The 25159-nt window shown below is 46.9% G+C and overlaps 1 protein-coding gene across 4 annotated transcripts in view; it reads right to left on the reverse strand.

Annotated features, from left to right (window-relative positions):
- Nucleotides 1-25159, reverse strand: part of TENM4 (teneurin transmembrane protein 4) — a 448178-nt gene that overhangs the window by 23714 nt on the left and 399305 nt on the right. For all 4 annotated transcript variants that reach the window (XM_077842124.1, XM_077842106.1, XM_077842098.1 and 1 more), the window contains 4 exons: nt 24686-24840; nt 20554-21431; nt 6681-6853; nt 2352-2587 (listed from right to left, as the gene is read on the reverse strand). In XM_077842124.1, the coding sequence (XP_077698250.1) occupies nt 2352-2587; nt 6681-6853; nt 20554-21431; nt 24686-24840 (1442 nt within the window). The remainder of the gene's footprint in view (nt 1-2351; nt 2588-6680; nt 6854-20553; nt 21432-24685; nt 24841-25159) is intronic.

A 25159-nucleotide genomic window follows, 5' to 3' on the forward strand; every position in this document is an offset into this window, starting at 1 on the left:
TGGATAGATTCCTTAGCTCTTCCTTTCACAGACTTACAGAGGGGTAGATCTACTAGTCTGTGGATACTGTTGCACCATGCAGCCTACACTGTGAATTCTCCCCCTCAATACACTGGCTGTTATGGCTCAGTGGATCAACATAGGGACCAACTAAGAAGGGGGCTTTATTGAGCTGGGCACTGTACAGATCAGTAATAGACAGTCTGTACAGATCAGTAATCACTGTACAGATCAGTACAGTACAGATCAGTAATAGGTCTGATCAGTAATAGACAATCCCTACCCCCAAGCGCTTCCATCTAAACAGATCAGACAGACAACAGGTAGATGACAGGGATGGAACGTACAAAGCAGCGTGATCTATGTGATGGCAGCAAACATGTTAGTTCACATTTCCCCCCTCCACCCCATCCCCAACAGATCCACCAGCCACACACTTTCCTCTCCCACTTGTTGGCCTTGCATGAACAATAGAAGAAAACAGAAGGAAGGAAGCAGAGATTTAGGGCATGTCTACATACACAGCGCTGTAGTGGCACGGCTGTACTGATGCAGCTGGACCATTGCAGCACGTCTGGTGACGATGCTCTAAGCTGACAGGAGAGAGCATAATAAAAAGAACTAGATAAGTTCCTGGAGGATAAGTCCATCAGTGGCTATTAGCCAGGGTGGGGCAGAAATCGATGAAAGTTGCTGTGAACCCCAAAAGGTTTTTACACAGCTGTAAGTTTTGCAAGTCTTTCTATCCTTAGAGAACAACGTGTTTGCTAATTTCTTTATGTATTACATGGAAAAAGAACATTTGAGCCAACTGATCCACATGCACAAAAGCAGCTTCTAATGAGGAGGGTTCAGATGCACATGCCCAGCTCCCAGTGACTTCTGCTTGCAAAAATTTTCTCTCTTGGTAATGAAGGAAACTGAATGTCTGCGGTAATGTTCATGTTGGAGGACGAGGTCAGGAGTGGCTTTATATACAGGCAGAGTGTACAACAAGTGTGTGTTTATTTGAGTGAAGAGTAGAAATGACCCAGGAGTGGCAAGGGGCACACAGCAGGAAAGAGGAGAGGATGAGAAGCAAGGAGCAGAACATTTATATTCTGAGACCTGTGTGTTGTTATTTACTACATAGCCCAAGTGTGCATAAATAACTGCTCGAATCCCATCTCTCTAGTGACATTAACCAACACTCTGAGCATCACTCTCGGAAGGTTTGATCCTGTCAAGTGCTGAGCACTACCTCTGAGCTGCTCAACTCCAGGAGTGGCTGCTCATACGGCTGTGTAGTCAATATTATTATTACAGCTTAATCAGCAACAGAATTACAGGCTTATTGGGTAGATCTTTAAAAGGCTCCAACTAGTACATAAAGTACATTGTCGTGTGCACAGCTGTGTTTTCCAAACATGTCGTTCACAAGCACAGAAACTCTGCGCCCCCCTGAAAGGGAGAACAAGAGTTAGAAGATGGGCTTTTGGTGTGCATGACATTCTCTGTAGATGCGCAAATGCACGTTCCAAGAATCCCATAGACTCAGCTCCTCAACGCAGTCAGCAGAGTGGCAAATTTAAGGAAATAGGAAGATTTTCAGACTGCATGTTGAATGAACAATGAGGTTTACAAATTGCCCTGTTCAGACTTATGTTCAAATCCAAGTGCCTAGTGCAGTGGTTCCCAAACTTGTTCCGCCGCTTGTGCAGGGAAAGCCCCATGCGGGCTGGGCCAGTTTGTTTACCTGCTGCGTCCGCAGGTTCGGCCGATCTGATCGCGGCTCCCAGTGGCCGTGGTTCGCAGCTCCAGGCCAACGGGAGCTGTTGGAAGCGATGCGGGTCGAGGGACATACTGGCCGCCGCTTCTAGCAGCTCCCTTTGGTCTGGAGCAGCAAACCGAGGCCACTGGGAGCTGTGATCGGCCGAACCTGCGGACGCGGCAGGTAAACAAACCGGCCCGCCCCGCCAGGGGCTTTCCCTGCACAAGCGGCGGAACAAGTTTGGGAAGCACTGGCCTAGTGCAACTGGAAATACATGTGCAGCTCTGTGCACCTGCATTCTTATCAGTGCACTGAACATGCCCGTTATGTGTGGTTTGGATGTGTGGCATTCCACATAATACACAGGAACTGCAAGGGAACTAGCAGTGCCATCCACGATGGCTCAGTCAGGACATAGGGAGAAGTAATAAAGGCTGTCTCAGCTAGGGATACAGACAGAACTACAGGGTCTGTCCATCCTCCAGGCTCAACAAAAAATCCCCATTATATTCATTGCAACTGGGTCCTGCCACGCTCTACCGTGAGACTGAGTATGCCTGAAAGATAAAATCAAGCGTCACCCGTACTGCCTGTTGCTCACCCTCAGCCTGCGTCCAAAGACGGTGACCTGCCCTCTAGCTTGTTCCTTCCGCTGCCTCCACTCAACCAGATTGAGGCCATTGTCGATGGGCAGGGTCACGTTCCTCTTCCCCACTGTCGGGTTCACGGTGCCAGCCAGCAGGTGGGGTTCAGTCTGCAGTGCTACCTCCATGCCGTTAGCAAGCATCAGCCGGAGAGAGCCATCAGCGCCGATGTAGTAGCTGTTTCGGACTTGGTCTGGAGAAAGATAAGAGATGACTGATGACAGAAACCCACATTTAATTATTTTCCTTACCTGAGTTATTGCCAAGCTTGTTGATGCCTTTTAACACTCCTCTTTACTGTTCACCATTAATGTCTGTTTGGAAATTGTCCATTTCTCTTTCATGGCTAGAGAAAGCTTCACTTTCTGGACTGCACGCACTTGCACAAAAACCGTTATGCAGGTTAACCAAGATGATAGGGGAATAATGTGTAATACTCTGGCATAGCGTGTGTGTTCAGGTCTCCCTGTAGGGGCTGGCTGCAGCTAGGATAAAAGCCTGCTACTCTCTCTCAGCTAACAGAGTTATTCCTTTAGCTCACATAGTGGGGCTGGTGGGATTTTGCTGCTGAAGGTCCTGAATTCTATCCTTTCTGAAGCTCATGTGTGTCCATTGTTTGTAACTTTACATCCTAAAACAATCCTGAAATATCTGCCTCTATTTATCTGTACATAGATATGTAATTTTGAAAATATGTCTGTTTATATTAAGTCTTGCAACCTCCTTCGGTGGAGACCAGGTTCTGCAAGTGGAGCCAGCTGCTCTCCTCAGTCTTGTTCCTCCACCCCAAGCAGTGGGGATTCTCACTGTCACTCAACGCTAACTGCTTGCCCAATGACGTGCTCCCGTCTTCCCTGAAAGAGGATTCTGAGGCACCAACAAGTGCTGTGGGTCAGGCGAGAGTGCATAGGCACAGTGCTTCCATATGGCCTCCAGTGGATCCTGAAAGGGATCTTAGGAGATCTACAGATTCCATGGATCAAACCCCACCAGTTCAGAAGTGGAGGGGAAGGGCAGTATTCCTGCCTTCCCTCCCCAGGCTCCCCCAGGAGAAAACCAGGCAGAAACCCCATCAGTCAAAATTCACAGTTTCCAAGCACCTAGCGGAGAAGCCCTTGGAGGGTTTGGGCTCCACTCAGTGTGAAAGGGTTGTTCAAAACCCATTATGCAGTGAAGGCTGGGGAACGCTACCATCTCTGTCTCCCTGGCTGCTGTAAATACCTAACTGTGAATACAAAAATCCCTTTAAAAATTCATGAAAACCGTTTTTCCATTTTGAAGCAAGTTACATTTGTTCACTAGCTGCTCTCCTGTAGCTCGAGGGGAAATCAGGTCAGAGCAAAATTATCATCTCTCCTCAGCCTAGGATATATTGGCAAATGGCACAACAGGATACAATTAGGAGAGGAAGCCTAAAGCTGGCTGGTCTCTTTCATTATAGGCCTGATCCAGCACCCTCTGTAGCCAAATGGAGTTTTCCAACGATCTCAGCTGGACCAGATAAGCCACATGCATGCAGATAACTAAGTGATAGACTGACACCATTACTGCAGTGACACTGGAATTTACCAGTGCATATCCAAGTACTGCAGTGATCCAGGACTGCAGACCCAAAGCCCTTTGAATATCTCACCTGCACAGTCAAAGCCAATAGGAGTCTTTCCATTGAACTTCAACAGGCTCTGGATCTAGCCCGTAGACACCAAGGCCTTGAGTCCCCAGGAACATTGGAGACAGCCTGTCAGGAGACTGGCCAGGGCTCCCTGATTCTAAGCTGCCCAGACTGGTGCATCCAACCCCAAGAGCATGGTCGTCAGTAGCACACAGCCCCGGGAATAAAACTTTGGACCTTTTACCTCCACCATTTACCCTGATGGAGACTCTCCCCTAGAGCTAGCAAGAGGGCTTTTCCCTGGAGCTCTGCGAAATCCAGCTGTCTTTCTGAGCAGGGTTTTATGCCAGCCTCAGTGTGGGTTTAAATTCTGCTCAGTGTCACACTGTCAGTCCTGCATCAAACCATATATCAGCCCAGTTTTGCATTTGGTTCAGCCTGAGTCTGCTCAGAGCTCAGTCCGGGTTTCTTGAAAAGGTTCATGAGAGGTTCAAAGCCAGTTTGGTGTTCATCATGAAGCTCTGCACCAATCAACCATGCCAGGGCTCATGCTAAGGGGTGGCTGAACAGAGGTTTCTGGAGTATGCCGTGTGCAGATCTGGCTGCACCCACTAGCGTGGAGTGGCACACACAAGACAGTAAATTGCTGCCGCTCCTCAGCCAAGCGCTGGTTGATCTGCACACGGCATACTCCAGAAACCTCTGTTCAGCCACCCCTGTGCTGCTCCCTCTATCACTGTCCCACTGCCTTGGAACGAGTGGTTCCCCCTCCGAGCACTTGCTGTTTTGGAATTTTCTGTGCTCTCTACCTGGGAGACCACTAGGCCGAAGGCGTAACACCACCTCTACCATATAATCTCATTCCACGCTGTGAGTTAGCTGAGTGTGTTAGGCATCTGGCAGGCTAAAACGCTTGGTTTATGGGCCAACATGCAGACTAGATCTCTCTAACAATTTCTTCCTGAAGCCTCTTTTCTGTCCCCTGGCAGAAAGCCAGTTCTGGCTGAGCGAGGGAGAAGTATTCTTGCATCTTTTAAAGTAGGCTGCCCGACTATGCCCTGGCCTAGAATCGCTCTGTAGGCGGCCCTTGCAAACATGGCTAATCAGGATTTGTTCCTGATGGGACTGTACACACCTTCCTGACGCTGCAAGAAAGCTAACGTATCAGAAAGTTCACTTCATTTGGTAAAAGCTCATTTCCCCGCTCAATCTTCTCTGTGAGCCAAAAACACTGTCTTTGTCATTTCAAACTATTAAAAATGGCCTTTTGTCCTGCCTTGTCCGGTGTTGTTGGGGGACACCACAATGAGATTTATTGGGCAATTTATTGGCCTTTGGCTCAGGAGGCATAAATCACATCGCAGTCAATTATCTCACTAAAGAGCCCCCAACCGCGGGTTCTATTGCTTAATTAGGCTCCTGAGGTGAAGCCAACCTCACATCTGAGCCTTTGTCAGACACGCGTGGATTTTTGGCTGGGCTAGTTATGGTTTCAGTTGGTTTGTGTTCTGTCGTCCACAAGGAAAAGTCACCGCACACCAGCTATGCCCTAGGGCAATGTAAGGTACAGCCTGACGGGGCCTGGGCCCCAGACTGCTTTCTCCGTGGCCAGGGAAGGTGCTCACAGATATAGGAAGCAGTTTCCTATGCGGGAGATTACCTTTTGCCATAGAAAAAAAAAGGAAATTAACCACCCAGACATCTGTTTTTTAAGGAACCAGAGTGGGGGTGAGACAGAGCTTGCTGTCCCTTCACCCGAGCCAGCAGGGAGTGGGGAATGCAGAGGGCTTGCCAGCCCCCAGGGACCAAGACTGAGCACAGCCCGAGCCCCCAGGGAGGGGGCTAAGCTTCAGATCCTCAGCTTCAGGAAAACACTCTTGACATCTACAAGTGCTTCTGGAGTGTAAACTTCTGCTTTGATCACAGTGCCGCAACCCCTGCTTTCCTCCCACCTCATCCTTCCTTCCACTCTCTCTACTCCCTTGCTTGCCACCTCTTTCTCCCCCCCCACTACTTCTCTAACCTTACCCCTCCCTACCTGTCCCTTCTAGCAAAGTCAGCAGAGCTGTGCCAATTTACACCAGCTGCGGATCTGGCTCAGCACATGCAGCAATCACTGTGCTAATTTACTACCTTGCACGCATCCCCTCATCACTCACTCCTCCTTCCTGCTGCCCCCCCTCCACTTTGTGCACAGACTCTTGGGGGCAGGGACCGTGTACTGGTCATTTCCCTGGATGGTGCTCAGTGCACATTGCACAAAGAATAACAATCCCCAATACTCAGCTTCCTTAACTGAAACCTACTCTGGTGGGACACACAATGACTCTTTAAGCGGGAAGCCATTAAAAGAGTGAAGTAACAGGTCTACCAGAGGAGCAGTCAGGTTTAGCTAGCCCTTGGTTTGAATAATAATGGTAATGACGAGGGAGTATAGCACTGCACAGCTTGGCAACCAACTGAGAACCAAGTGGAAACCAGCTGCAGAATCGACAGCGAGCCCTGTAATGTTTCCTGTTGCTTTGGTAAGTAGGTGTAAGTGGTATGCACCAGCATGTTGCAGGGCGCCGGGTGGAAGGTTTTTCTGGTGCTGGGATTATTAAGATGCCTGTTTCCTGCTGTGTAATCCTTGGCGTGCAGTTGAACCTGGGGTAGGGGCAGTCACTTGGCTCACCTTGCAGGAGGGTGTAGAAAGCGCCTGATGCTGACAGATTGGTTGTTATGGTAACGTCGTCCTTGCTGGAGGTTTCTACCTGGACGTGCACTGAGCTGTCGGTATCGCTGCGGAAGCTGCTGACTTGGCCTGTGGGGAAGGTGACGTTGGTCAGGCGGCCAAAGCTGTCGTACCTGAAAAGGAGGATGGAGTGTGATCAGTACCATTAACAGAGGAGGGGGATCTATGTGCTGCCCTACGAAGAACAGGCCAGATCTTGAAGCCCTTACACAGATTCTACTGCGGCAAAGCTCCTGCTGATTTAGCTCGCTCCCAGGACCTCCACCGACTCCACTGGGAGTTTTGCTTCTGTTAAAGGGGTGCAGGTTTGGCTCAATAACTTCAGTCATGTAATTTTTAGCCGGTATTTTAAACACATGCCCCCTAAGTTTATCACCTCCATTCTGCTCCTTATTTACATTCACGGCTATCTCCTCAGATCTATTCAATGAGTCTGTCTCTATCCCATACAGCTAGTTCCTTTGGTCCTGTTCTTATCCCTTTATACTATGGCAAGTCTCTGATTATTTCTGTCTTATTTTAAAAGTGGAGATTTGGGCGGGTGAAAGAAGCCAGATTGATAGCCTTAGAAAATTGAAGTCCTCTACTTACATAAAGTGCACCGCTCCAGTAACCACAGCCCAAGCTTCCCCCAACACCACCTTGCCAGTGTGCCTCAGTATTGGGGGGGCCAATACAAATGGGTGAGACAGTAGCTCGGTCTCCACCTCTATTCATTCCTTGGCTTTTCCTGGATTGTGTCATAGAATGAGTTGGGTTTTAGTTTATCAATGAACAGGGGAAGCAGAAAGCCTGTGGCTGGACCTCCCCAGAAGAGTACTCCAATGGGGGTGCTCATGCTGAAATTACCTCTCCTTGGCTAGCATGACAAAGAGGGACCACACACCACCAGCCCCTAACATCATGGCATTGCCCAAGCAGTTCCCTCTGCCAGAAAATGAGCTAAAAGCAGGGATGTAGCAAGGGGACTATACCCTGAGGAGAAGAGCTTCCTAAGGCAGGGTTTTCCCAAGTGTAAGCTGGGAGTGGAGAGCAATGGGAAACCAAAGTGGCACAATTCCCTAGAGCCCTTGGGCCCACTGAGGAGATACTACAGCGATGGGGTCATGGAAGCAGACAGGGAGAAGAAAGAGTAAGAATCCTGCCCTCCCCCACACCAAAAATAACCAATGGTAAATGGGGCTTAAGCCATCCCACCCCTGCCCACTAAAGCATGACAGCAACTGGAGAATACAATGACAGAATGTCCCCCACCCTCAAAGATCCAAGAACAGGGAAAAGTGTCCCAGCAGCACTATCCACCAGAGCAGAAGCCTGAGAGAGGCCATGGAATTGTTGCTAAGGCCATGCCCTTCACCATGGTATCTGAGCCCCTAACAATGACAGAACAAACTGCTCACCCCCAAATGCGTTTTCCCTGCTATTTCACACCAGCAGGCCCAAATTCACTTCTGTTCCATGGGACACCAAATATGAACAAACCAAATTCAACCCTGGGGCAAGTGGCTCCCATTTCACTGAAGTCAGTGGGGTGGTGGCTGTTTACACCTAAGGGATGGAGTTGGCCCCTCATGTGTAAGGATGTGATTATTTTTAACCAACTTAAATATTTAGAAAAAATGAAAGTGAGCAAAAGTGTTAACTGGCTGTTGTCTCTAGATTCTGGGCCTCAGCCAGAGTCTCTGGAGTCAAGGTCTACGTAGGTTATGGTCTTCCCATCCCCTGGGTGGGAAGGAGAGTCTGGCCCACAGTCCTGTCACACTCTCAGTCATGGAATTATTCACACTTGGAGAGCTGGGCACAATGCCCTGGTAATTAATTAGCTTGTTGTGAAAAGAGAGGGGAAAAGAGAATAAATTCAGGACAGTTTTTGTGAGTTTGGCATAGACCAGTTAAGCCTTTCCCAAGTGACTTTAGGAGCACAGGATTTGGGTCTGCATTGTTTGTTTTTTTTTAAAGCTGGAAGTCAAATGAAGTGCTCTGAATACAGAGTAACTTTCTTTGCTCATTAGTTGTTGTTTTGTCTGCCGCGACGGGAACTCAAGCATTTTGGTTGCTAAGTGTCACTGTACCTCCTGTAAGGATATATGTGAGTCTCCTACTTGAAAACACTATGTAACTTCATCCATCAGCTGAGTCCCAGCAGATATCCTTATGCCACCTGCAGCGGCAGTGAACAAGGGACATTATTTAGTGTCTTTGTCCCACGGAGGAAGCACATCACTGGTCACTGTCCCCAGTGGTGTGTTACATAACAGCACAAGTGCTTTTTATACTGACACCAGTATTTACAGAGAGTGCCACCCTAAAAGTAGCGATGAGCTCAGATCCAGTCCCCCCGTTCTGCCACCCAAACTTCAGGGAACTTCCGTCTCTGAACCCGACAGTTCAGACCTGGAGCATCAACGACCTCAGGGCAAGGATGGTGCTAAAGAGTCAAGTCACGTATAAAAATGTGAGATGGTGGTCTGATACAGCCCTGTTCTCTTCTCCTCTTATTATGGGGCTAGTCACTGAAGTCTAAGGGGTTGTTATACCGGTGTAAAACTGGTGTGAGTGAGAAGAGAATCTGGACCATAGATTAGGGACAGAGCAGGTTCAATAAAGGTGGCTGCAATTTCACCCAAGTCCTAAGAGCACTATGATTGATTCTACGTGAATGATATTCAGCCCCAAAAGGCCTTTACTCGCTGCCTCCCCCCTACCGGAGCCTTTCTCCACTTCCAGAGTCTTTCACTGCAGAGGGGAAAGGCTCCAGCACTACACTGCTAAATACAGCAGTGTAGACAAAGGAGGACACACCATATTTGGCGTATGCAATCCGGTCAAGCCAAGTCACAGTGTTCTTATCAACAATGTTCGAGGCACAAAGACCTCCTGGAAGCTGAGTCATTTTGCAGTCCTGAACAATATATAGGAGGCACTGCATGGGCATGCAGAGAGCCATGTAGGGTATACATCCTCGGGTTCAGGCACGTGCCTTGCTGTACACACTGTTATTTATACCTATGCTAGCGGTGCACGCAGTGTCTGTGCCGCGCACGCCACTGTGAGCGTGGACCCACTCTAAGTCACCAGCTTTAAACCGAGCTCCTCCAGCCCCTCAGACACTCAGCAGCAACTCCAGACTCCCTCTGCTCCCCCACCTTCGACGCTCTGCAGCACTCGGCCAACCACCAGTCACAAGCACCACCCAGTTCCCACCCATCTGCACATCGCGGACACCTGCTAGCACTCACCCTTTCATGTACACTAGCTGGCCTCCAGACTCCCTCTGCTCCCCCACCTTCGACGCTCTGCAGCACTCGGCCAACCACCAGTCACAAGCACCACCCAGTTCCCACCCATCTGCACATCGCGGACACCTGCTAGCACTCACCCTTTCATGTACACTAGCTGGCCTCCAGACTCCCTCTGCTCCCCCACCTTCGACGCTCTGCAGCACTCGGCCAACCACCAGTCACAAGCACCACCCAGTTCCCACCCATCTGCACATCGCGGACACCTGCTAGCACTCACCCTTTCATGTACACTAGCTGGCCTCCAGACTCCCTCTGCTCCCCCACCTTCGACGCTCTGCAGCACTCGGCCAACCACCAGTCACAAGCACCACCCAGTTCCCACCCATCTGCACATCGCGGACACCTGCTAGCACTCACCCTTTCATGTACACTAGCTGGCCTCCAGACTCCCTCTCATCTCATCTACCTCACCGACAGAGGACAAGTTCTATGCAGCTACACATCCTGGCCTTGCCGCTGCTTGGGGCAGGAGGGTTTGGAAGTCTTCAAATAATTTACACATTCACAAAGTAACTCAGATATATATATACACACACACACACACACACACAGGTATGGGTGCTAATTTGCATATATGCAAATCTTAGATGTCAGGGCACCTAGAGCTTTATACAGGCTTATTATATTTTCATCGGAATAAAAAAAGCTAAACATAATTTAAATAAAATGTCACACATGCAGCTTAATAAAACACTGTAGCTATGGTGTTGAATGTCACCCAAGAGCTAAGAGAGGAATTTGGGGTTGAGAATTAGAGATAACTTCAAACATCTGCATTTTAAGTATTCTAAATGACTATTCCACCTCCATCCCATCTGCATTAGGAACCGATGTGGGTATGGTACTAGTTTACTCTGGGGGTGATAGCTCACCTATTCACAGCTGTTAAAAGGTCACATCCGACGGAGGGGAATGTGAGAAGATAGTGCAACTGCACTATTAACATTTTTATTATTATTTTTAATTAGTGGCAGACGAAGTGTAAAAAATTCATGTCCAAACAAAAGTCTTTTAGCACTCGGATGGCAACACAAAAGAAGGCTCAATATAAATGTGAGTTATGACCGACATTCCCATTTGGACACAAAGTGCTTTTCTCATGGCACATTTCTTTTCCTCCTTTCTCATTATATATTTTGCTTATGACTGGAGCACTTTGCCCTTTTGTCTTGGATTAGAGTGTATGGTACATACAGGATGCAGTTTATTATACACTCTCACAACCCCATGGGTCCCTCTGACTTTAAGGCCTCCGTGTTTCTGAATAGATAATAAGTTTTAACAAGTCACAGTGAATGACATGGATGTTTCATCTCTTTTCACCTCCGCCTCCACAAAGTCATTTATATGACAGATTCCCAGCTCTGAGAGGAAGGCCAGGTGACTGGCTCTCATGTAGATGCAGGTGTGTCCTGGTATTTGTAGTAAGATAAATCTCTAGTCAATTCATTTAAAAGCTAAGCTGCATAGACCTGTTTCCACAGTCTCAGGATTTTGAGGTGGCCCAGTTTTCATCACAGCCTAAGACTTTTGTGTTCTGCAAATGCTACAAAAGCACCAGAATTAAGGAAATTCTGAAACATGGGAATGAGCACAGCAGCACTCAGAGCAATGAATTCATCACCTGATAATGCAGCTGCTGCCTCCTATTCAAACCAACTGCAAAGACTCGGCTTTTACAATTACAGTGACAATTATTAGGCCGGCAAAGGAAGCTGTTGCCATCCATCCCCAACTGGAAATTTCTTTAGCTAAGGTTCAATGCACAGAATTAAAATGGTATTTGGTACTTACGAGACCTAATTGTTAAGCTTGTAAACATTCAGAGCTTTCATTTATCACATTACTGCTGTATAGAAGCGTGATCCCTGGGAATCAAAGCAGGGTCACAAGTACTGTCTATTCAGAAAGTCAACTTGTTCCAGGATTCCCGAAGGCTCCTCATTTTAGTTTTTTCACAGTTCATCAGCCTTTTGCAACTAGCAGTCAAATAGGTTGGAAAAATACTCCATACTTATGTTACATTTAGTGCCAAAGGCTCTGAATGCACCTCACAAACTATATTTTGTGTGTGTTTATACACTCCACAACATCTAGCCTCTTCACAACTTTCCAAATAATATTTAACACAGTTTTAAATATATAAAAATCCTATTGAACTACCCATATATTTTACATATATGAAACTAACCCGCTCCTTAAAAACAGCCTGAACACAAAATCAATATATTCCACCCTATTATTGTTACATGCCAGCTCCCCAAATGGCCAACAGAAAAGAGGAGCCAATATATATATGTTACTCATTGAATGTTAAATCATGCAGGCTTCAAACAACAACAAACTTCAATGTACTTGAACTGTGGGCTCTCACTATCCTTATGACATTAACAATTCCCTATATTTAATCCTGAGGGAATTCTGCACCAAAAAATTAAAAATTCTGCACCAAAAAAAAAATTCTGTGCACAATATTTTAAAATTCTGTAAATTTTATTCGTCAATAAGTAAATGTGGAGGCTCCAGCATGGCAGTGGGGAGCACAGGCCACTAGCTGCACAGAGGTGGGAGATCACCCTGTAGCCCACGCCCCAGGACAGGGACTCAGCAGTGAGACTGCACCTGACCCTGACACAGTGCAAGGGCCGGGCTTGCCCCAGAAACACCCCGGGACCCTGTCCCTTCATGCCAGGCTAGGGTTGCCAACTTTCTAATTGCACAAAACTGAACACGCTTGCCCCTCCCCCTTCCCCGCCCCTTCCACGAGGCTCTGCCCCTGTCCTGCCCCTTTCCTGAGGCCCTGTTCCCCACTCACTCCAGCTCCCCTTCCTCGGTCGCTCACTCTCCTCCACCCTCACTTGCTCATTTTCACCAAGCTGGGGCAGGGGGTTGGGGTGTGGAAGGGGATACAGCTCTTGGCTGGGTGTGGGGCCAAAAATGAGGGGTTCGGGGTGTGGGAGGAGGCTCTGGGGTGGGGCAGAGGGTTGGGGTGGGGGGGTGAGGACTTCGGCTGGGGGTGTGGGCTCTGATGTGGGGCCAGGGATGAGGGGTTTGGGGTGCATAAGGGGGCTCCGGGCTGGGTCTGAGAGGTTTGATGTGTGGGAGGGGGTTCCAAGCTCAGGGAGGGGGTTGGGGTACGGGAGGAGATGAGGGTTGCAGGCTTTGGGCAGTGCTTACCTTGGATGGCTCCCTAGCTCCTAGGTGCAGAGGCAGCCAGGTGGCTCTGAGAGCTGCCAAGCACCACCCCCACAGCTCCCATTGGCTGCAGTTCCTAGCCAATGGGATCTGCGGAGCCGGCACTCAGGCTGGGGGCAGCCCCCCTGGCCACGCCTCTGCCTAGGAGCCAAGGGACATGTTGTTGCCGCTTCCAGGGAACCTCGCAGAGCCAGATAGAGGGAGCCTGCCTTAGACCAGACTTATAACGGCCCAGTCAGCAGTACTGACCGGAGCTGCCAGGGTCCCTTTTCGATGCGGGGAAGGGTCTGGATGCATGGGGGTTGGGTGGATGGGGGAGCAAATCCCTTCCCCCGCAGTTGAGGAGCAATGGGGGCAGGAAGTGGGCCGAGGGGGGGGGGAGTGCAGAGCTTCCTGCAGATGGGGTAGGTTTCTGGGGGTGGGTCTGACCCAGTCCTGGCCTCAGCTGCTCCTCGCAGGGGAAAAGGAAGTCCTGTCCTCCCTACCCCAAGCCCAGCAGGGACTAGCAACTGAACCAGTCAGTCCAGGGACTGACACTGGCTGGGGTGTCCCCAGCCCTGCTCCCCAGTAGTGATTTACTTCTCCGCTGGCTGCTCTGGGCGCCTGAAATGACATGCTCACACTATTGGGGAAAGTCAAGTGACCGCTTTTGTGACTTCCCTTTGCTTCCCCATCAGAAAGTCATTTTTTGCAGGAAAGCAAAGAAATCTGTGGGGACGCAAATTCTGCATGTGCACAGTGGTGCAGAATTCCCCAGGAATATATATTTTAGTATCAGGTTCCCAGAACTGCCGTCCCTGTGGCACAGAACATGTCCACAGAACTTATTCTGGCGCACAGGAGAAGTGTTATTTATCTTTACAATTACCAGCATTTTACTATAACTTCTTTAAAAGAACAAGGGTGAGAGTCTAATTAATTATCTTATAATTAATGTAGAAATGACTGCCAAGGGGAAGAGCACAGAAGGGATATTGCAAGGGGAGAAGGGACAAGGGTGGCTTGAATTCTCCATATTCTAGGTTGCTGCAGCAATAGCCCTGGGATGAGGCAGCTCTAATTTAGGGCTTCCCAGAATCTCTGTAATACTCAGTGATATGGGCAGGTATATTCCCTCTTGCCCAATGGTTATAGTTATAACAGATGTTGCTTTCCAGTCAAGAGGTGGTTGCATGTCAGTGGCTGGTGAAACCCTTCATCTCCAACTGTGCACACAGAAAAGAATATGCTTGTCATTTATATAGATAAAAAAAGACACAGTAAATTGGTAATGTTTGTACGGCACCTGGGGATCGAAGGCAAGGGTTAGATTGAGCCAGTACTCAGAGTGGTACACTCTATTTCCTCTCTGGAGGACCCCAAACTTCAGAATTTGAAAAAAGTCTCTAGTGTTTAGCTAACGTTCTCCACATGACCTGCACTAGCAATGTCTGACTGAAGCACACCCAAACAACAGCACTATTTTGAGAAGGTGACCTCCCCTATATAGCACAAAGAGATTTTAACTCTGAAGCTTAATAATGTTGATTTAAACTTAAACATTGTTAACTATTTCACTGCTGAAAACTGTAAGAAAAACATTGGACTACCCAGGAATTGTGGTCAAAGGTGGAGCAGAATACCATTGTTTAAATTTCCACGGTGACCATTATGAAAGATTTCAGGGAAATGTATATTGTTATACTTCACAAAACAACATAGTTAGTTTATCATTATTGGCTCCACATGCAATTCAAAACTAGACACACAATTATACACATCACAAAAACCAACATTAAAGAAATAAGGAAATCGCAAACGAAGGTTAACAGAAAGCAATTATAACTCCGACCTTGGCTCCAAACTCACTCACTTTGATATATGGAAGCGTTTCCACTTTCCAACACGCAAACAACCTTAACTCTGCCCCTGTAAATGGAAAAAAAACTACCCACAAATACAAAGTTACTGTTATTACTGGATTGTGGTCTTTGCTAATTCACAGAGGGTGACATTCACTTGTGGGCAGAAGACAAGCACATGGCCTTGTTGTGCATTTCATCCAACGTGCTCTTGTAAGCTGCTCTTTACAGCATGTGTGAGGTTTGGCAACTTTTAGTCCTTTATCACCCCCATACAACGTAAAGGCTAAAACCTCAGCTGATATAAATGGGCATAGTTCCATTAACTTCAATCTGAAGATCTGCTTCAAGAAAACTTTTCCCCCTGTCTGTGAATCACCTCCTGTAGGTGAGCAGCACAAACGGGTTTGGGGTTTCTGGGCAATTTGATCCCAAGCATTAATTGCAGTGATGTGTAAACACCTATGTTTGCATCTGAGGAAGTGATCTTGAAAACTAATTGAGCAGACAAAAGACTTGAACTAAAAAGCCTTATATTGGCTAAATAATGCATGAAAGGGTTGACTTAGGCTCTGGGGGAAATTAAATTATTTAGCATACAGTGATACCATCACAATGAGCTAATCAAGATAATTACTACAGTCCTGACTTTTAAAAAAAAAAAATTAACAAGGCCCTGGTTTCTGAAAAAAAGACTAATAAGCTACGTCAAGATGGTAGCAATTCTTTCAGGTCAAGCTAAAGAAAACCCAACAAACTATACAGCATCCCTTCTCCCTGGCTTGAGAAGATGGACGGCGAGAGATTTTTAGCCTGATGCAGTTCCCAGACTCGTTTCCTTTCCCATCGATTATTACTGATGAAGGTTCAGCGTGAAGGTGAGTATTTAATGCAGTTGATGGGCAGAGTCACAGTGGCCTGCAGAGGGGCATAGGCCTTTTTGCTGCACCGGAGTGAGCTTCTCTCTCCAAGAAGAGAAGGGTGAAATAAAAGGCTAACCTCCTGCTATGTCCCATCCCAATGCTAAACCCAGCACCAGGCTTGCTGCATGGGGGCTTCCCTGTGGGCAGGGGGGAAGGATTAGCTTACTTACAAGGGTTCTGGAGTGGCTCTGCAGTTCCCCAGTACAGTAGTCTGCACAGCTCCTGTCCCCTTGCTGCGTGGGGAGGAACTGCCAGTCATTCTGTGCTGCAGAAGATCTCCCCCTCCCCAATCTGAGCTGGGATAGGATGGGAGCTGGATTCCATGGTGTGCTCCAGACCGACCTCCAATGCTAGATCCGCACATCCTGCCTCTGCCTCCACACACTACAGCTGCACCAACTCAGCTGTGTCTTGGGCACTTTGTGGCATAAGAGCTGTGATTTGCCCCAGTATTAGCAACAGTACAGGGAGAAAATGACCTGCAAACAAATGCATGGTGAGTGGCTGAAAGTGTCCAATAGAGCCATACCCTCTTTCACCATTCATCTTTGCACGAGTCAAAGGTAAGATGTGATCCTCCTGGCTGTCCCCAGGTTCTGACACATTCAAACTTCCCCCTGAAGCAGCACCACGTATCCACACTGGCACCTATCCACTGTTCCTTTCCACCTTCACTCAAGTATGCAGTACTGCACCTTTTCTCTTTTCTTATAGGGTGATCATTTAATGTCATCCTGTGCCAGCATTTGCTGATGGGAATAAAGGTAAAGCTTAGAAAGCGGAAATGTCCACTGGGGCCCCTGGAGTGTTATGTAACTTGCAGTTAAATTACTTTCAACTTCTAGGGTGTTTCACATCTGAGGATCTCAAAGCACTTTCCAATCATTAATGAACGTGGGATTTGTCTAAACTAGAGAAACATGCCCTGGTATAAGCACAGTGATGTACATAGACTCTGGTGCACCTTAATCTGGCAATTCAGTAGCTGAGTCGGGAACACGGATCAATCCTGATTCCCATTCCTCTGTGCCAACCTCTAGCCACCCTGATTTCCATTTAGCTACGAAAGGTTAAAAGCTCTCATGTGACTCCACTGAAATGACCAGAGGTACACCAGAGACGCATCTGGCTCAGAATAAGTTTCACAAATTCCCCGTTGAGTTGTGTAGCAAGAAATAACTGAGGACTGTCATGAATATACCAACACAGTAGCTTGCCTTTTTTCCCCCTCTTACTTAAAAATTTGCTCTTGTATTTATGTCTATGACCAAAACTATAGAGGAAGTGGAGATAAATGTGATCGCTAATGATCCTAACATTTAGTTTGCTTCATTTTCCATGGTTAGCTCTGTTGTCAAGTGCAGGGCCTCTGAGGGTTTGTCTAGGGTGACCAGATGTCCCTATTTTATAGGGACAGTCCTGATATTTGGGCCTTTTTCTTCTATAGGCACCTATTACCCCCCACTAGGGTGACCAGATGACAAGAACAAAATATCGGGACACATGGGGGGGAGGGCAGCCACAGGCTCACCCCCCCACAAGGGCCGGCTCTAGGGTTTTTGCCGCCCCAAGCCAAAAAAAAAAGCCGGAGTGCCGCTGAAGCAAAATATCGGGACAAATGGCGTCCTAACCGTACATCGGTCAGGACACGGGAAAAACAACTAAATATTGGGACTGTCCCAATTTTATCGGGATGTCTGGTCGCCCTACCCCCACCCCATCCCGATTTTTCACACTTGCTGTCTGGTCACCCTAGGTTTGTCTCCATTGCCGCTGGAGAGAGGCTTGTGCTAGAGGGGCTTGAGCGAGCACACTAAAAAGAGCAGTGTGGACACTGCGGCTCGGGCTGGAGCTTGGGCTCTCCACCATACCTGACCCCCTAGGCTAGACATAAGTGTCGATGTCTGTGGAGAGAGGAAAGAGCGCCTCGATTTAGCATAACATTGCAATGCTGTAGTGGGCTTCCACTCCTAGAGAAAAAGGAGAACTAGTTAAGCTAACCCGCTCCCCAGAGAGCAACACTGGTATGAGAGGTGGAGAGATAGGAATTGTGATTCACTGAGGAATATTGCTTTGTAGGATACAGAACCTAACTAACCTATTATCCATCAGCTGATTTAGCAGAGGCTTTATATCAGCCCCTTTCAAGGCAGGACAAGCCATACGAGGAGGCTGTGTGGCTTAGAGCTCAGGATGCAGGACACCTGGGTTCTATTCCTGGCCCCACTGCTGGCCTGCTGGGTAAGCTTAGCAAGTCACTGCCACTCTGTGCCTCAGTTTCCCCATCTTTAAAAGGGAGATAGTGATACTTACTTCCCTTTGAGATCCACTGATGAAAAGTGCTATATAAGACTTTGGTATTATTACTTAATATTACGCAAAAAAACCCATCACCCTGTAACCTGAGTCTGGAGCGTGTTAATATGAAAAGGGCCAAAATGATCCTGGGTCTAACTCAGCTAGAGACAATAGAGATCCAACTGGGGTAAATTAGGGTCAACAAAGTTTAAAAGCTTCAGTGAAGCACACGCTAATCGGGCCGACGTTTATTCTTGGTTCTTTCTCACTCTCAATCTCTGTTTCAGGCTTATCTTGCATATACATTCAATTCTATTCAGGTTTTTATACCGGGCCATTATTACGGTACCTGAGCACCTCCACGTGGCCATTTAAAAACGTGGGGAAATGGACTAATAAGCAGGTGCATCAGAGGGAACACTGTTCTTTCTCTACGGGGACACTGCTTACGTGGTGATGGAATACCAAGAGTGATCACAAAGGGGTAGGAATAAACAGAGGGAAATGTAGACTGCGTAGCAGAAAAAAATTCCCAAGTGCAAGGTGAATGTATGAGACAGCCTTTGCCAAGTCACCAACCTTTCTCCCATTACCTGCTAGAGATGCACTATCTAAACTAAACCGAACACCCTCCCCAAATCATCCCTGCCTCAGGCTGTCTTCTCTGTGTCTGTGAGTCCTTCGGGACAGGGAGTGTCCTATACAACACTGAGCACATGGCTGGCACTTAACAAAGCATATCAATAACAAAAATAGTGACATTACAATCTAATGACTGTGGAATTGTCTTCTTAGGGAAGTGGTGTCAGCCCTACATCCTGAGCCATTTAAAACTAGATTAGATTAGATTAAAACTAGAGCTCTGGCAGGGGAGTGAACAAGAGACTGTCAGATTCCTTTGCCCACTTGGAAAATATTCAAATAAGCATATTAATGCTTTCTCCCATGCTGTCCCTTAACCATCCGCAAAGTAACTCATTACTGTCCTTCAGATCCCTCCTTAAAACTCTTCTTTGCCAAGAAGCCTACAAAAAACTTAACAGTCAGACTGCTAGTGTGCTGAGATCACCACCTATCATACTGACCAATATTGTCTCACTGTGCTCCCTTTCTGTCTGTCCCCACCTGTTGTCTCTTGTCTTTGTCAGCTCTTTGGGACATGGAGTTTATTTTTGTTTTGTGTTTGTACAGCACCTAGCACATGGGGTCCTGGTCCATGACTAGGTATCACTGGGTGTTACAGACCCATGCTGGCCTGACAACCAAGGAGTTAATGCAGCAACTGCCAGCCAGCACTGACTGGCAGCCTCACAACAGGTAGGAGAAAAAGAGCTGAGAAGCAGAGGGGAGTGGGGCCTTGCAGAGGAGCAAGCAGGCTGGAGATGTAAAGTCCTGCCAGCAAGCTGGTGAGAAGCTGCCCAGAGACAACACCCCAGAGAAAGGACGACCAGATCTACAGGCTGGAGAAGCCTACAGAACCCAGGGAGGTAGGAAGGAGCTCAGGGCACAATAGAAGGAGTTGTTGAGTATTGATTCTGCCTGTCTGGTTTAAGGACCCTGAGCTGGAACCCAGAGGAGTGGGTGGGCCATAGCTCCCTACAGACCCCTTAATAGAGACTTAGGAACCAAAGAGGTTTCCAGACCCACTGATGACCAGAACAAGCTGACCCCACCAAGTACAAGGGAAAACCTGCACATCCCAGTGGGACTGAAACTAACATCCTCCATAGCCCAGAACAGGAGTAGTATAGACACTCAGCCAAGAGGGGTTGACTGTCTGCCCCGCCAGCCTGAGCTGACTCTGTGCAATGCTCCATCTGACCAAAGGGGTCATTGATGCATTAACACACCAGTGCCCACTAGGGCTCCTAGGTGTGATGTTGGATGATGATGATGATGGTGATAAGATATCTTTTCCAAACCCCAGATTGACATTTTCAAAGCTCAGTAAAATTTTCCAATATGCATCTTACCTTTCCAGTTCCAACTAAAATTAACGGGAACTGGGCATCCACATCCCTTAAGTAGCTTCGAAAATCTCAGCCTAAATCTATAGGTAAAATTCACTCAGTACAGAGAGCTCAGTCCACACTATATACCACTTACATCTTATATCAAGGGCTTACATGGGACCTGATGCTTTGCACTTGGGCCATTCTACACTGGGGTGAATTTCATCCAGTGAATTTTATTCCATTAACATTACATGGAATACAAAATGGTGCCAATGGCATATTATCCCAGCAGCACTTACTCATAAAATGTTGTCCATCCGTTTTCATTGGTCTTGGTGGCCAGAAGACCAGAGTTGCCATGGTACGTCATCATACCCACTTCATGCCCTTGTGCTGTCACGCTCTTGAGGGCGCTATTGGTGCCAATTGTCACCCAGTAGACCTGGCCGTCTGGCACTACCAGCCAGAGTGGCATCCCAGTAGAATCTCTCCGGACATTGACTAAGTTACCATTGTTATCAGTGATCAAGGTTATGTCTCCATCTCCGGTGTAGGTAAAATTGTAAAGGTAATCTCCTGTGGGTAGGCTCTGGGTATAAAGGTGTTTACCGCTGGTGTCAAACAAGTAGAGTTCCTGGTCTATAGGAGAGGACAACTCATATAAGTTCTGTGTGTTGAGGTATGGCTTGTTTTTCCGAATAAAGCGGATTCGGATGTTTCCAAGGTCAGCAACATACAACTCCCCATCTGCGCACACGGCTAGGGAGGAAGGGGCATTTAGCTTGGCATCCTTTGCGTAGCCATCATCCCCAGAGAAGCAGTCACAGTTGGCATCATTCTTGCAGTCACAGCTGCTTGGTGCACCAGCAACAAGTGAGATTTCCCCATTGGTGGTGACCTGCCTGATGCGGTTGATCTTCTTCTCGTCGGTCTCAGAGATATACAGGACCCCATTATGGGAGACGGTCAAAGCCGTGGCAGATTCCAAAGTTGCATGTATTGCCACTTTGCTGAGGAGGAAGTGATCAATGCCTGGGACCTGGCAGTGCATAGGCCTTCCGGCCACAATGCGCACTTGGTGATTTTCAGAGATCTGCAACACAACGTTATTGTCGAGAACATACAGGGAATTATCCATCGGGTTGACTGCCAGATCTGTGGGCCACTCTAGACGAACCTAACAATGGAACACAAAAAAACTGTTAAAAAGTCTATTTTTTCTATTTGCTTCACAAAATCAGCCTTATCAATCAAATCTCTAAATGCTTCCACCCATCCATCCAATATCTAGGTGCGTAGTATGTTTGGCATGTGAAATGATTAAAAAGAGAAATAAGAGAAAGGACTAAATAAATATTTATTTGTATTGTGGGAGCACATCAAGGCCCCCAAACCCCATTATGCGAGGTGATGTACAATCAGATAACCAAAAGACAGCCCCTGCTCTAAAGAGATTACAATCTAAGTGTTCCAGAAGAGGTGCCTAAATTACATGGGCAATCTACATAGGCTTGGAGACAACCTGGGTAGCTGTTTGTGCTACTAAACCTGCTGTGTTGTAACTGCATATTTTGAGTACGCAAGCTATGAACTTCTTTTTGAAAACTTAGTACAGGGCCTTGGGATCCAGGCATTGGTTCTGCAACCATGGATAAATATGAATTTTCAGTTTATTTATTTCACTGCATGAAATCAATTGCTTGCTTCACAGTGTTTTTTTCATGGCGTTAAGCATTATGAAAGACCAAGTTTAAGTAATAATAATAGTTTACATTTGTACGCCCCACCTTTGTCCCAAAATGATTTACTAACACTACAATGCTGAAAAGAGAAGTATTCTTATAACCCATTTTGTAGATGGGTAAACTGAGGCAGAGAGTGGTTAAAGGCACAGTGAGTCAGGCGTAGAGGTGAGTGTCTGGGATCCCAATTTCCTGCTCTAACAATGGAACGTATTGTCTCTCAATTGAGGATACTGTTTGATTTGCTAAGAATAATGCCAAACTTAAGAGAATTTTATCTCTACGTGGGTAACGTAGCTCTAACATGAAAATTTCAATATAATTTGGATTCCTTTTATATTCCAAGCCATTTCAGTGTTAATAAGAGCCATAGAAACACACTTTGAGATCATTTTATTTTGTTTCACATACAAAGAAGTGGTTCAACATTGAGCTGAAGGGAGCTAAATAATTTTAAGAGGGTCTCACACAACATGCGTGATTCTACAGTGGGAGGGATGGAGAGCAGGTCTGTCTGGAAGATGTTCTTGGTCATCTTAGAATTTCTCCAGGTCAGGCTTTTAAACACCTTTTGGCAAACTGTTCTTAAAAGATCTCTCATGGTTATAGTCCTAGTCGTATGAAAGTTTCTAGGGTCCAGTTCCCTGATTCCCCAGGCTGCAGCAGCACCAGCCTTGGCCCTGGTGTAAGTTTGAGTAACCCGTTAGGTTTGCTACAACATATGACAGCTGACTAAAGTCCCGAAGGGACCATATGCCAATTTAGAATTTGCAGAGCGGAGATGCTCATCCCCTTCCTGCTCCTGTTATGCCACTTACTTCCCCCTGACATACCCCATACATGGAGATAATGTTGCGCAATGACACATATCATGGCACAGACATTGCAGTTCAATGTTAGGGTGCCACTCTGCCTCTCTGATACAGCTCTTTCTGCCATCTTATCCCTGGCTGCTGTTTCTCCTTGTCCCCACCTTCTCTAGCTCTTTGGAAGGATGTGAAGGGGACCCCAGTAGCCTGAGGCCCAGAGAACTCACTCTCATTGCTGCCTTTGTATGAGATCAAGCAGAGTTAGAGGAGCTCCTGTCAGATCCACAGACAACACAAGAGCCCCACATGACTCTCGAGCCACTGGCCAAGTGTCACTGCTAGAGAGCATCGACCATATGGTCTGGTTTTGATCCTTCAGTCATGTTCAACCTCCTCCTACACTTATTTATTAAAGGGTGCCAGTTACAACACAGGTTGGTCTTGTGACTTCTAACACCCTAGCTTGTGAGGCATGAGTCTCAGTGTTAGATACAGCAAGCTGAGAGCTGTCTAGTCTCCCTCTGCTACATTCTCAAAAATCCCCATCTCTTCTTGGCTCTTAGCCTACTTTAACCCTTCCTGGAGTACAACATTATAGCTGTGGTTTTCCCTTCAATAATGCATGACTCCATACATTCCCATAGTCTTTAGAGCATTGCTCCACTGCAGCCTTGAGTTAGCATCAAGAGCAGAGTTTACTCTGAACTGATGAGGAATTTTCAGTTCCTTAAAACCCATTTCTTGTCAATGTTGGCAGCTAAATATATTTCATGCCCTCTGGTCTCGCAGTGCCTCAGGGGCCTGACAGCTGAGACTTTTCTAGTCACAATAATTGATGAAAAGATAGTTCCCGAAGTTGAGGTTTTTTTTAAAACTTGTCTGTTGTGTCTCTCTGTCTCAGAACTATCTGAGAACAGCTCCTTTCACTTTAAAGAATGGGGAGACAGGGGATGCAGATGGCATATTTTGAACCCATCTCAGAAGTGTTTAAAGAGGACATTATTATATAAAAGCTATAAGCAAGCTGAAAATATATGTTTAAAAAGCCTGGTCCACAATAAACTTCCTCTGGCTGGCACTAAGATCCTGGTAAAGAAAGGAATATGCTTGTGAGATGGGAGCCATTATGCTGCAAGATGGCCTTTAACCATCAAAATTTACCTCTGTATGAGGCACGACAGCTTTTAAACTTGTAATTTTAGCCTTTTCATGAATTGCGGACAGTGGGAACCTGCTACAAAGAAGCAAGAGTAATCTTTTCAAATTAGGGGGGGAAACATGAAGAATGGATTCCATATGGGAGCATGAAAATTATGTAGGTAGTTACAAAAGGGAAACCCCGTTGATATCAATTGTGGCTGAATAATAGTACTTAGCCCACCAGCTAGGATTTGTATTTTTGCACAATGGGGTAACATTCTTCTGGCCATCTAATAATAAATGGCAAAAAAGGTTTTAAATGACTGTACCTCCAAACTGGCACTATTTGATGGGATGGGCAGCACCCCAGAAAATTGAGTCCTGGCCAGGAACAGGTTTGCCTACTGTCCCAGCCACAAATAAAGAAATAATCAAATACAGAACTTTTGGGTATTTTGCATTTAATAAACAGGACTTAAAAGCCCAGGATGACGGTAGCTGCAACCAATTTGCAGTTTGATGCAATTCAAGATACTTGTTTTCCAGCTGATGCTAATTTTGGCACCACAGCATCCAATCACTGTTTCCCAGATGTTAATTTGATTCAGTCCTAAAACTGTGCTGTGCCATTATCTAGTGACAAAAAATCAAGCCCGCACCTCGTCGCTAGAGGAGAGCGAGTCTTAAACATCACAGAGTAAAACTGGCCTGGTCTTTTGATTTGATACAAGTTTTGGTACCTGAGAAATGTCCATGGCGGAGTCACAGCTGAGAGGCCTGGCAGATGTCAAGTCATTGGAGCCCAGCATGGTTGAGATAATCCCATTCTGGTCAATACGTCTGATCATGGTGCCATCTACAAAGTAAATCAACCCAAACTTGTCCACAGTGATGCCTGGGAAAGAGAAGAGCAGGGAAATCACAAATGAAAGGTCACCAGAGGATAACAAAATACTTTGCTGAGGCAACAAATGGTTTTTAGCACTGCTTGACATATGCCTCTTTATAAATGATGATGTCTAAGGGCTTGTGCCAACTGCCACTGGAGTGAAAGGGCACCAGTTCAGGGCTTAGGTGAATGAGGACATTGGGAGAAATTTATTTAACGGATTAAAAGTTAATTATACTTGATTTGGCCAACCAGTGGGCCAATGAAACCTGGCACTGCTCCACTGAAGTCAGCAGCAATTAAGCGCAGCAGAGAACTAGGCCCT

This window comes from Eretmochelys imbricata, chromosome 1 (genome assembly GCF_965152235.1).
Source record: "Eretmochelys imbricata isolate rEreImb1 chromosome 1, rEreImb1.hap1, whole genome shotgun sequence".
Classification (NCBI taxonomy): Eukaryota; Metazoa; Chordata; order Testudines; family Cheloniidae; genus Eretmochelys; species Eretmochelys imbricata.